At 41.8% G+C, this 13,418-nt stretch overlaps 1 protein-coding gene across 1 annotated transcript; it reads right to left on the bottom strand.

Annotated features, from left to right (window-relative positions):
• Positions 1-12,034: 12,034 nt before the first annotated feature.
• LOC116758317 (olfactory receptor 2AT4-like) lies at positions 12,035-12,997 on the bottom strand. The gene has a single exon (XM_032641147.1). The coding sequence runs from the start codon at positions 12,995-12,997 to the stop codon at positions 12,035-12,037; it is 963 nt and encodes a 320-aa protein (XP_032497038.1).
• Between the last annotated feature and the right edge of the window lie 421 nt (positions 12,998-13,418).

The raw sequence follows: 13,418 nt of genomic DNA, 5'->3' as shown, positions 1-13,418 counted from the left end.
CATGTTTGTTGAAAAAATTAAAAATTTGAAATAAAGACATAAAAGAAGATTTGAATAAATGGGGAGCTATATCAAATAAATAGCAGTAGCTTAATGCACTCTTAAAAAATTATCACTGCATTTTTGAGGGAGCTTACAAACATATTCCAAAATTTAAATGAGAGACTAAAGACAAACAGGTAAGTTAATTTAAAAAAAAATATGAAAGGTGATTATGCATAGGCTTCCGGGAAGATGGTGGAAGAGTAAGACGCGGAGATCAACTTCCTCCCCACAGATACACCAGAAATACATCTACAGATGGAACAACTCCTACAGAACACCTACTGAACGGTGGCAGAAGACCTCAGACCTCCCAAAAGGCAAGAAACCCCCCACGTACCTGGGTAGGGCAAAAGAAAAAAGAATAAAGAGACAAAAGGATAGGGACGGGACCACCAGTGGAAGGGAGCTGTGAAGGAGGAAAAGCCTCCACACACTAGGAAGCCCCTTCGCGGGCGGAGACTGTGGGTGGCGGAGGGGGAAGCTTCGGAGACACGGCGGAGAGCACAGCAACAGGGGTGCGGGGGGCAAAGCGGCGAGATTCCCGCACAGAGGATCAGGGCCGACTGGCACTCACCAGCCCGAGAGGCTTGTCTGCTCAGCCGCCGGGGCGGGCAGGGCTGGGAGTTAAGGCTCGGGCTTCTGTCGGAGCGCCGGAAGAGGCCTGGGGTTGGCGGCGTGAACACAGCCTGCAGGGGATTAGTGCGCCACGGCTAGCCGGGAGGTAGTCCGGGGAAAAGTCTGGACCTGTGGAAGAGGCAAGAGACTTTTTCTTACCTCTTTGTTTCCTGGTGCGCGAGGAGAGGGGATTAAGAGCTCTGCTTAACGGAGCTCCAGAGTCGGGCGCGAGCCGCGGTAAAACCGCGGACCCCAGAGACGGGCATGAGACACTAAGGCTGCTGCTGCTGCCACCAAGAAGCCTGTGTGCGAGAACAGGTCACTATCCACACGCCACTTCCGGGGAGCCTATGCAGCCCGCCACTGCCAGAGTCCCGGGATCCAGGGTCAACTCCCGCGACAGAACTCGCGGCGCGCCTCAGGCTGTTGGAACGTCATGCGACGTCACACCGGCCTCTGCCGCCGCAGGCCCGCCCCGCACGCACTCCGTGCCCCTCCCTCCTCCCTGCCTGAGCCAGAGCCCCCGAATCAGCGGCTCCTTTAACCCCGTCCTGTCTGAGCGAAGAACAGACGCCCTCTGGCGACCTACACGCAGAGGCGGGGCCAAATCCAAAGCTGAGCACCTGGGAGCTGTGAGAAGAAGAGAAAGGGATATCTCTCCCAGCTGCCTCAGAATCTGCGGATTAAAGCTCCACAATCAACTTGATGTACCCTGCATCTTTGGAATACATGAATAGACAACGAATCATCCCAAATTAAGGAGGTGGACTTGAAAGCAAGATTTATTATTTTTTCCCCTTTTCCTCTTTTTGTGAGTGTATATGTGTATGCTTCTGTGTCAGATTTTCTCTGTATAGTTTTGCTTCCACCATTTGTCCTAGGGTTCTATCTGTACGTTTTTGTTTTTTTTTTCTCTCTTAATAATATTTTTTTATTTTAATAACTTTATTATATTTTATCTTACTTTATTTTATTTTACTTTATCTCCTTTCTTTTTTTCCTTCTTTCCCGCCTTCCTTCCTTCCTCCCTCTCTCCCTCCCTCCCTCCTTGCTTTCTTTCTTTCTCTCTTTCTACTTCTACTAATTCTTTCTACTTTTTCTCCCTTTTATTATGAGCCATGTAGATGAAAGGCTCTTGGTGCAGCAACCAGGAGTCAGTGCTGTGCCTCTGAGGAGGGAGAGCCAACTTCAGGACACTGGTCCACAAGAGACCTCCCAGCTCCACATAATATCAAACGGCGAAAATCTCCCAGAGATCTCCATCTCAACACCAGCACCCAGCTTCACTCAACGACCAGCAAGCTACAGTGCTGGACATCCTATGCCAAACAACTAGCAAAACAGGAACACAACCCCACCCATTAGCAGAGAGGCTGCCTAAAATCATAACAAGTCCACAGACACCCCAAAACACACCACCAGACATGGACCTACCCACCAGAAAAACAAGATCCAGCCTTACCCACCAGAACACAGGCACTAGTCCCTTCCACCAGAAAGCCTACACAACCCACTAAACAAACCTTAGCCACTGGGGACAGACACCAAAAACAACGGGAACTGCGAACCTGTAGCCTGCAAAGAGGAGACCTCAAACACAGTAAGATAAGCAAAATGAGAAGACAGGAAAACACACAGCAGATGAAGGAGCAAGATAAAAACCCACCAGACCTAACAAATGAAGAGGAAATAGGCACTCTACCTGAAAAAGAATTCAGAATAATGATAGTAAAGATGATCCAAAATCTTGGAAATAGAATAGACAAAATGCAAGAAACATTAAACAAGGACCTAGAAGAACTAAAGATGAAACAAACAATGATGAACAACACAATAAATGAAATGAAAAATACTCTAGATGGGATCAATAGCAGAATAACTGAGGCAGAAGAACGGATAAGTGACCTGGAAGATAAAATAATGGAAATAACTACTGCAGAGCAGAATAAAGAAAAAAGAATGAAAAGAACTGAGGACAGTCTCAGAGACCTCTGGGACAACATCAAACGCACCAACATTTGAATTATAGGAGTTCCAGAAGAAGAAGAGAAAAAGAAAGGGACTGAGAAAATATTTGAAGAGATTATAGTTGAAAACTTCCCTAATAGGGGAAAGGAAATAGTTAATCAAATCCAGGAAGCACAGAGAGTCCCATACAGGATAAATCCAAGGAGAAATACGGCAAGACACATATTAATCAAACTGTCAAAAATTAAATACAAAGAAAGCATATTAAAAGCAGCAAGGGAAAACAACAAAGAACACACAAGGGAATCCCCATAAGGTTAACAGCTGATCTTTCAGCAGAAACTCTGCAAGCCAGAAGGGACTGACAGGACATATTTAAAGTGATGAAGGAGAAAAACCTGCAACCAAGATTACTCTACCCAGCAAGGATCTCATTCAGATTTGATGGAGAAATTAAAACCTTTACAGACAAGCAAAAGCTGAGAGAGTTCAGCACCACCAAACCAGCTCTACAACAACTGCTAAAAGAACTTCTCTAGGCAAGAAACACAAGAGAAGGAAAAGACCTACAATAACGAACCCAAAACAATTTAGAAAATGGGAATAGGAACATACATATCGATAATTACCTTAAATGTAAATGGACTAAATGCTCCCACCAAAAGACACAGATTGGCTGAATGGATACAAAAACAAGACCCATATATATGCTGTCTACAAGAGACCCACTTCAGACCTAGAGACACATACAGACTGAAAGTGAGGGGATGGAAAAAGATATTTCATGCAAATGGAAACCAAAAGAAAGCTGGAGTAGAAATTCTCATATCAGACAAAATAGACTTTAAAATAAAGACTATTAGAAGAGACAAAGAAGGGCACTGCATAATGATCAAGGGATCGATCCAAGAAGAAGATATAACAATTGTAAATATTTATGCACCCAACATAGGAGCACCTCAATACATAAGGCAAGTACTAACAGCCATAAAAGGGGAAATGGACAGTAACACATTCATAGTAGGGGACTTTAGCACCCCACTTTCACCAATGGACAGATTATCCAAAATGAAAATAATTAAGGAGACACAAGCTTTAAATGATACATTAAACAAGATGGACTTAATTGATATTTATAGGACATTCCATCCAAAAACAACAGAATACACATTTTTCTCAAGTGCTCATGGAACATTCTCCAGGATAGATCATATCTTGGGTCACAAATCAAGCCTTGGTAAATTTAAGAAAATTGAAATTGTATCAAGTATCTTTACGACCACAACGCTATGAGACTAGATATCAATTACAGGAAAAGATCTGTAAAAAATACAAACACATGGAGGCTAAACAATACACTACTTAATAACAAAGTGATCACTGAAGAAATCAAAGAGGAAATTTAAAAATACCTAGAAACAAATGACAATGGAGACACGATGACCCAAAATCTATGGGATGCAGCAAAAGCAGTTCTAAGAGGGAAGTTTATAGCAATACAATCCTACCTCAAGAAACAGGAAACATCTTGAATAAACAACCTAACCCTGCACCTAAAGCAATTAGAGAAAGAAGAACAGAAATCCCCAAAGTTAACAGAAGGAAAGAAATCATAAAAATCAGATCAGAAATAAATGAAAAGGAAATGAAGGAAATGATAGCAAAGATCAATAAAACTAAAAGCTGGTTCTTTGAGAAGATAAACAAAATTGATAAACCATTAGCCAGACTCATCAAGAAAAAAAGGGAGAAGACTCAAATCAATAGAATTGGAAATGAAAAAGAAGATGTAACAACTGACACTGCAGAAATAAAAAAGATCATGAGAGATTACTACAAGCGACTCTATGCCAATAAAATGGACAACCTGGAAGAAATGGACAAATTCTTAGAAATGCACAAACTGCCAAGACTGAATCAGGAAGAAATAGAAAATATGAACAGACCAATCACAAGCACTGAAATTGAAACTGTGATAAAAATCTTCCAACAAACAAAAGCCCAGGACCAGATGGCTTCACAGGTGAATTCTATCAAACATTTAGAGAAGAGTTAACACCTATCCTTCTCAAACTCTTCCAAAATATAGCAGAGGGAAGAACACTCCCAAATTCATTCTAAGAGGCCACCATCACCCTGATACCAAAACCAGACAAGGATGTCACAAAGAAAGAAAACGACAGGCCAATATTACTGATGCACATAGATGCAAAAATCCTCAACAAAATACTAGCAAACAGAATCCAGCAGCACATTAAACGGATCATACACCATGATCAAGTGGGGTTTATTCCAGGAATGCAAGGATTCTTCAATATACGCAAATCAATCAATGTGATACACCATATTAACAAACTGAAGGAGAAAACCATACGAGAAAAACCATATGATCATCTCAATAGATGCAGAGAGAGCTTTCAACAAAATTCAACACCCATTTATGATAAAAACCCTGCAGAGGGTAGGCATAGAGGAAACTTTCCTCAACATAATAAAGGCCATATATGACAAACACACAGCCAACATTGTCCTAAATGGTGAAAAACTGTAAGCATTTCCACTAAGATCAGGAACAAGACAAAGTTACCTACTGTCACCACTCTTATTCAACATAGTTTTGGAAGTTTTAGCCACAGCAATCAGAGAATAAAAGGAAATAAAATGTATCTAAATCAGAAAAGAAGAAGTAAAGTTGTCACTGTTTGCAGACGACATGATACTATACATAGAGAATCCTAAAGATGCTACCAGAAAACTACTAGAGCTAATCAATGAATTTAGTAAAGTTGCAGGATACAAAATTAATGCACAGAAATCTCTGGCATTCCTATACACTAATGATGAGAAATCTGAAAGTGAAATCAAGAAAACACTCCCATTTACCATTGCAACAAAAAGAATAAAATATCTAGGAATAAACCTACCTAAGGAGACAAAAGACCTGTATGCAGAAAATTATAAGATACTGATGAAAGAAATTAAAGATGATACAAATAGATGGAGAGATATACCATGTTCTTGGATTGGAAGAATCAACATTGTGAAAATGACTCTACTACCCAAAGCAATCTACAGATTCAATGCAATCCCTATCAAACTACCACTGGCATTTTTCACAGAACTAGAACAAAAGCTTTCACAATTTGTATGGAAACATAAAAGACCCCGAATAGCCACAGCAATCTTGAGAATGAAAAACAGAACTGGAGGAATCAGGCTCCCTGACTGCAGACTATACTACAAAGCTACAGTAATCAAGACAGTATGGTACTGGCACAAAAACAGAAAGATAGATCAATGGAACAGGATAGAAAGCCCAGAGATAAACCCACGCACATATGGTCACCTTATCTTTGATAAAGGAAGCAGGAATGTACCGTGGAGAAAGGACAGCCTCTTCAATAAGTGGTGCTGGGAAAACTGGACAGGTACATGTAAAAGTATGAGATTAGATCACTCCCTAACACCATACACAAAATAAGCTCAAAATGGATGAAAGACCTAAATGTAAGGCCAGAAACTATCAAACTCTTAGAGGAAAACATAGGCAGAACACTCTATGACATAAATCACAGCAAGATCCTTTTTGACTCACCTCCTAGAGCAATGGAAATAAAAACAAAAATAAACAAATGGGACCTAATGAAACTTCAAAGCTTTTGAACAGCAAAGGAAACCATAAACAAGACCAAAATACAACCCTCAGAATGGGAGAAAATATTTGCAAATGAAGCAACTGACAAAGGATTAATCTCCAAAATTTACAAGCAGCTCATGCAGCTCAATAACAAAAAAACAAACAACCCAATCCAAAAATGGGCAGAAGACCTGAATAGACATTTCTCCAAAGAAGATATACAGACTGCCAACAAACACATGAAAGAATGCTCAACATCATTAATCATTAGAGAAATGCAAATCAAAACTACAATGAGATATCATCTCACACCAGTCAGAATGGCCATCATCAAAAAATCTAGAAACAATAAATCTGGAGAGGGTGTGGAGAAAAGGGAACCCTCTTGCACTGCTGGTGGGAATGTAAATTGATACAGCCACTGTGGAGAACAGTATGGATGTTCCTTAAAAAACTACAAATAGAACTACCATATGACCCAGCAATCCCACTACTGGGCATATACCCTGAGAAAACCATAATTCAAAAAAAGTCATGTACCACAATGTTCACTGCAGCTCTATTTACAGTAGCCCGGAGATGGAAACAACCTAAGTGTCCATCATCGGACGAATGGATAAAGAAGATGTGGCACATATACACAGTGGAATACTACTCAGTCATAAAAAGAAACGAAATTGAGCTATTTGTAATGAGGTGGATAGACCTAGAGTCTGTCATACAGAGTGAAATAAGTCAGAAAGAGCAAGACAAATACCGTATGCTAACACGTATATATGGAATTTAAGAAAAAAAATGTCATGAAAAACCTAGGGGTAAGACAGGAATAAAGACACAGACGTACTAGAGAATGGACTTGAGGATATGGGGAGGGGGAAGGGTAAGCTGTGACAAAGAGAGAGAGAGGCATGGACATATATACACTACCAAACGTAAGGTAGATAGCTAGTGGGAAGCAGCCACATAACACAGGGAGATCAGCTCTGTGCTTTGTGACCGCCTGGAGGGATGGTATAGGGAGGGTGGGAGGGAGGGAGACGCAAGAGGGAAGAGATATGGGAACATATGTATATGTATAACTGATTCACTTCGTTATAAAGCAGAAACTAACACAACATTGTAAAGCAATTATACTCCAATAAAGATGTAAAAAAATAAAATAAAATTATTATGCATAAATGAAAAAAAAAGAAAGGTGAGAAGGGGCTTCCTGAATCAGATATGTAAAAAGAGATACTGCAAAGCTATAATATTATAATAATATGGTACTGACATACCAATATGTAAGTAGACAATAGAACAAAATAAATAGCTCAGAAGTAGACAAGGTGTATGGGAACTTGATATTGATAAAGATGGCACTATAAAACAATGAGGAAGGACAGGTTTTTTGTGGGTTTTTTTGCGGTATATGGGTCTCTCACTGTTGTGGCCTCTCCCGTTGCAGAGCACAGGCTCCGGACACACAGGCTCAGTGGCCATGGCTCACGGGCACAGCCGCTCCGAGGCATGTGGGATATTCCCGGACCGGGGCATGAACCCATGTCCCCTGCATCGGCAGGAGGACTCTCAACCACTGCGCCACCAGGGAAGCCCTATTTTTTAAAAAGTGATTGGTGGGACTTCCCTGGCAGTACAGTGGTTAAAACTGTGCTTGCATTGCAGGGAGCTCGGGTTCAATCCCTGGTTGAGGAACTAAGATCCCACATGCCATGCAGGTGCAGCCAAAAAAAAAAAAAAAAAAAAAAGAGAGAGAGAGAGAGAGATTGGTGGAAAAATGGCTTCAAATATGAAGAAAAATGAGGCAGAATTCCTACCTTACAACTTAGAGAGGAACTCCACATGAATTCAAGATATAAGTATAAAAAAACTAGGGAGCTAATGAAAGAAAATGTTGGGGAATAGTTGTGATATAGTGATGAGGAAAGGCTAAAACCCCACATATCAAAAGGTTAGAAAATGTGATGGATTTAAGTATATCAAAATGAAGAATTTCTGCTCAATGAAGGACAGATTACAAACTTGAAAAACATAATTGCAATATTTAAAGTTGACAAGGAACAAACATACAGAAGTCCTGAAAGCAATTAAGTAATACAGGAAATCCAAAGAAAATGAGCAAAGTTTCTCAATAAGTAATAAGGGGAAATGTGGGTTGTTACCAAGTATTTACAGAGATGCTTCATTAGTAATCAGAGAGATGCAAATGAAACAATGAGTTACCACTTTAGCCTGATAAAGATGGAAGACATTAGAAAGTTGGGTAATACCAATTTTGGTGAGGATGTGGGGAAATGGAAACTATAGACTATAATCCATTACTGCTGGGGGTATAAAAGGCACAGCCATTCTAGGAAACAATAATGAAGTACATACAGTCAGTTCTCATTATTTGTGGTAGTTATGTTCCATAAAGTCCCTGTGAATACACTCACACTCACTCTTCTAGGGGGAGTAGAAGATTAATTTCCTGTGAGCCTCTGGTCACAACATTTTCGTCAACTAATGTGATCAAATACATAACCTCGTTTTATGCGTGTTTCTGATTGACATATATACACTACTATATATAAAATAGATAACTAATAAGAACCTACTGTATAGCACAGGGAACTCTACTCAATACTCTGTAATGACCTATATGGGGAAAGAATCTACAAAAGAGTGGATATATGTATATGTATAACTGATTCACTTTGCTGTACAGCAGAAACTAATACAATATTGTAAATCAACTATGCTCCAATAAAAATTAATTTTAAAAACCCTCATTTAGTGTATATTGTTGATTCATTAACATTGAACTCATGGCCAACAGCACTGTAACTCATGCCTGGATGAAGCTTATCTAACACATGTATTTTCTCCAGAAGGCACATCACAGACTTTTCATGCCTAGGAGCCCTAGACACCACTTGAGCTCTATGCTTGGGTACCAACTTAAACAGGGAAATTACCAAAAACTAACAAAAATGCTAAAAACATGGCAAAAATAGACCATGGAAAGGACACCTGTCCACAGTATGAGTTGAAACAGGAGGGCAGGGTGTTGCCTCGTTAGACCTCAATTGGGAACATGCACATGGTGACTCAGATATTTTGCTGCTCTGGGCGTGTCCCTGAGTGATCCTGAAAGTGTCATGAGTATTGGTTTTAGGGTTAGTGAGTAAGCAAATATACAAATACAGAATCTGCAGATAATGAAGAGGGACTATGTTTAGCTAAAGTTAATGCACACCCATGACTAACCCGTTTGACTCCTTGTTCTATATTTCAGGGAGAATCCTCCATGGATTCATACAAGGACATGCACAAGGACATTTATCAAGACAGTGATAGCAAAGAGTTGGAGGCAATTAGGTGTCCTCCACTAGAAAAGTGAAATGTAATGAAATCATACTATGGAATATCAGTAGGAACCAATGAAACTAGATCTATAAATAGCAACACAGACAGATCTAAAAAACAGAACTGAGTGAAAATGTAAGAAGTAACATAACTCTTTTTATGTCAATTAAACATGTACATACATGCACACAACAACACTACCTACTTTTCAAAGATATGCTTATACTTAAGGACATACAGCAAACACATCAGAGTGGGTGCTTAAGTGGGAAAGGGGAATGGAATGGGAATTGGGAGGTTGGAGCTAAAGGGGAAGATAAAACAAGCAAGGAGCCTACACAGACTAATAGATATAATGAGCTCAGAACTCTTTTCTCCTAATGTTCAAAAATTTTTAAAGTTCCATGATGGGGGAATTATAAAGTGCTAAGGGGGCACATACAAAGGCCATCTACCTCACTTCTCAGGGTGAGTTACCAGGGCCAGCTCCCCTGAAAAAGTGATGTTTCAGGAGAAGTCTGACTAAGATTTCAGCTGAAATGGACAAAGAGGAAGAGGGCTTCAGGAAGAGAGAAGAGTGAGTTACTGGTGAGAATGAGAAGTTGGTGTGTTTGGGAAACTGAAAGAAGTTCAGAATTGCCATGAGGGTAGCAATGGTGAGATGTGAGGTCAAAGAAGTCATTTAGGGCCAGATCATTGAGAACTTTTAAGTTATATTGAGGGTGGTAAGGTGACCAGGTTTGTATGTCAGAAAACCCATTCTGGCCATTTATGAAATGGAGGGTGGACAGAGGGATGAGGGGAGAGACTGTTGTGCTCATTCAGGAGACAGAAGGTGGTAACATCTGCACCAGGGGGGGATGAAGTGTAATGGAGAGGAGTGGACACAGTCTACAGATACTTGAGATGAAATTTCCCAGTCTCACTCAAATCTTCACAACAACTACCTGACACAGATAGGGCCACGACCCCCCTAAGTGTACCAGGTTTCAAGTGCCTGCTTTCCCACCCCACTTTTTTTGTTTAATAGATCTTTATTGGAGTATAATTGCTTCACAGTACTGTTAGTTTCTATTGCACAACAAAGCAAATCATACACATGTCCCCATATCCCCTCCCTCTTGAGCCTCCCTCCCACCCTCCCTATCCCACCCCTCTAAGTCATCGCAAAGCACCGAGCCGCTCTCCCTGTACTATGCTGCTGCTTCCCACCAGCCAACTATTTTACATTCGGTAGTATATGTATGTTGATGCTACTCTCACTTCACCACAGCTTCACCTTCCCACCCCATGTCCTCAAGTCCATTTTCTATGTCTATCTCTTTATTCCTGCCCTGAAACTAGGTTCATCAGTACCCTTTTTTCTTAGATTCCATATATGTGTGTTAGCATATGGTATTTGTTTTTCTCTTTCTGACTTATTCAGTCTGTATGACAGACTCTAGGTCCACCCACCTCACTACAAATAACTCAATTTCATTTCTTTTTATGACTGAGTAATACTCCATTGTATATATGTGCTACATCTTCTTTATCCATTCATCTATCAATGGACATTTAGGTTGGTTCCATGTCCTGGCTATTGTAAATAGTGCTGCAATGAACATTGTGGTATATGTCTCTTTTTGAATTGTGGTATTCTCAGGGTATATGCCCAATAGTGGGATTGCTGGGTCATATGGTAGTTCCATTTTTAGTTTTTTAAGGAACCTCCATACTATTCTCCATAGTGGTTGTATCAATTTACATTCCTACCAACAGGGCAGGAGGGTTCCCTTTTCACCACACCCTTTCCAGCATTTATTGTTTCTGGATTTTTTGATAATGGCCATTCTGACCAGTCTGAGGTGATACATCATTGTAGTTTCGATTTGCATTTCTCTAATAATTAGTGATGTTGAGCATCTTTTCATGTGCCCCTTGGCCATTTGTATGTCTTCCTTGGTGAAATGTCTATTTAGGTCTTCCACTCATTTTTTAACTGGATTGTTGTTTGTTTGTTTGCGGTACACGGGCCTCTCACTGTTGTGGCCTCTCCCGTTGCGGAGCACAGGCTCCGGACGCGCAGGCTCAGCGGCCATGGCTCACGGGCCCAGCCGCTCCGCGGCATGTGGGATCTTCCCGGACTGGGGCACGAACCCGTGTCCCCTGCATCGGCAGGCGAACTCTCAACCACTGTGCCACCAGGGAAGCCCTATTTGATACTTTTAAGAAGATACTTTTTACATTTTATCTGACATTCTTATTTCTTTCCACAAAAGAGTTGGTATCATTATGTAGCTTATTCACGTAAAGGGAAGCCCCAGTGGTGTACTTTTGGCCCTGCTATAAGTCATTCTTTCCTTCAAAAAACATTTTTGATGGCATTCTCTCTTCTTAGCACACAGGTATCCTGGGAGCAGGATTAACTACATCTAAGCGTCAAGGGTCCCCAGAATGCCCTGGGTCTTGGGGACATGTTATTTTGGTAATGGCTGCTTTGACATCCTTGTTCCTCAGCGTGTAGATGAGAGCATTGAGGACAGGTGCGAGAATAGCATGCACCACGTTGCCCATGATGTGGAAGTCGAGGGGTAGGTCAGCCCTGTAGGCCACGTAGGCTATGGCAATGGATGAGTAGTAGGTGCCAGCCAGGAGGTGGGAGCTGCAGGTGGAGAAGGCTTTTGAGCGTCCTTCTCGGGAGCTGATGCGAAGCACTGAGGCCAGGATGTGGGCATAGGAAAGAAGCACCAGGAGAAGGGGCAGGAAGGGCACCACCACGGCGATGCAGAAGCCCATGAAGGTCTGGGGCGTGGTGTCAGAGCAGGAGGCCTGGACCGCAGCCAAGTGGTCACAGAAGCAGTGGTAGATGTGAACAGTGTTGTCAAAAGCCATGTGGAAGGTCTGCAGCACTGCTGGGGTGGGCAGAAGGAGGGCAGTGAGCCAGGCACTGGCTGCCAGTGCAGCACTGGTCTGTGGGGTCATGAGGACAAGGTAGTGCAGTGGGCGGCAGATAGCCACATAGTGGTCATAGGCCATGACCACCAGGATGAAGGCTTCAGAGCAGTTAAGGCCGTGGAATAGGTACATCTGCAGGAAGCAGGCAGAGAAGCCGAGGTAGTGGTCCCCGAGGAAGAGGAGAGATAGCATCTTTAGGACAGTGGATGTGGTGAAGAGGATGTCCAGGGCTGAGAAGTTGATCAGGAAGAAGTACATGGGCTTGTGGAGTCTGGGCTCTGCCACCATGGCCACCAGGATCAGGGTGTTACCCACCAGGATAAGCAGGTAGAAGAACAAGAAGATGAAGGAGACAGGGAGGAAGAGGAACTCCCGTAGAGAGGGGGTGCCCACCAGGTAGAAGATGGGTGAAGAGTCTTTTGATCCATTACAGGCTGTGGCATCCATGGTGGGACAGAGCTACATGCCAGGGTGACAGGCAGTCAGAGCATCTGGAAACTGGATAAAACAAGAGTTTGGAAGGAGAATTCCGTACAGTTCACTCTACAATTAATGCAATCCAAATCATTTATGACCAAGTTTAGAGGACTGGGGGTACCATCCAATATTAACTCTTCCATCTTAATGCACAATTTACTCCTTCCTTCTTCCATCAACTCTTTAGTAAGTATCTACAATGTGCAAGGCTGTGAGAAGGAAACAAGGCACACAAGGCCCCTGCCTTCACAGGGGCTTAAATTCTAGTAGGAGGATGGTATGTTTAAATGCCAATCACACATTTAATTATCTAGTTACAACTGTGATAAGTGCATTCAAAGAGCTTCTGTCCCTTCTCTGCTCCATTTCCCACACTATCTCTTGGGCATCA

Source organism: Phocoena sinus, chromosome 8, assembly GCF_008692025.1.
Source record: "Phocoena sinus isolate mPhoSin1 chromosome 8, mPhoSin1.pri, whole genome shotgun sequence".
In the NCBI taxonomy this organism is placed as follows: domain Eukaryota; kingdom Metazoa; phylum Chordata; class Mammalia; order Artiodactyla; family Phocoenidae; genus Phocoena; species Phocoena sinus.
Note: the sequence above shows the minus strand (reverse complement) of the source record. Positions and strands in the feature narration are given on the sequence as shown.

Excerpts from the sequence above, each read along its gene's own strand:
- LOC116758317 (XM_032641147.1), bottom strand. The coding sequence starts at position 12,997 with ATGGATGCCACAGCCTGTAATGGATCAAAAGACTCTTCACCCATCTTC.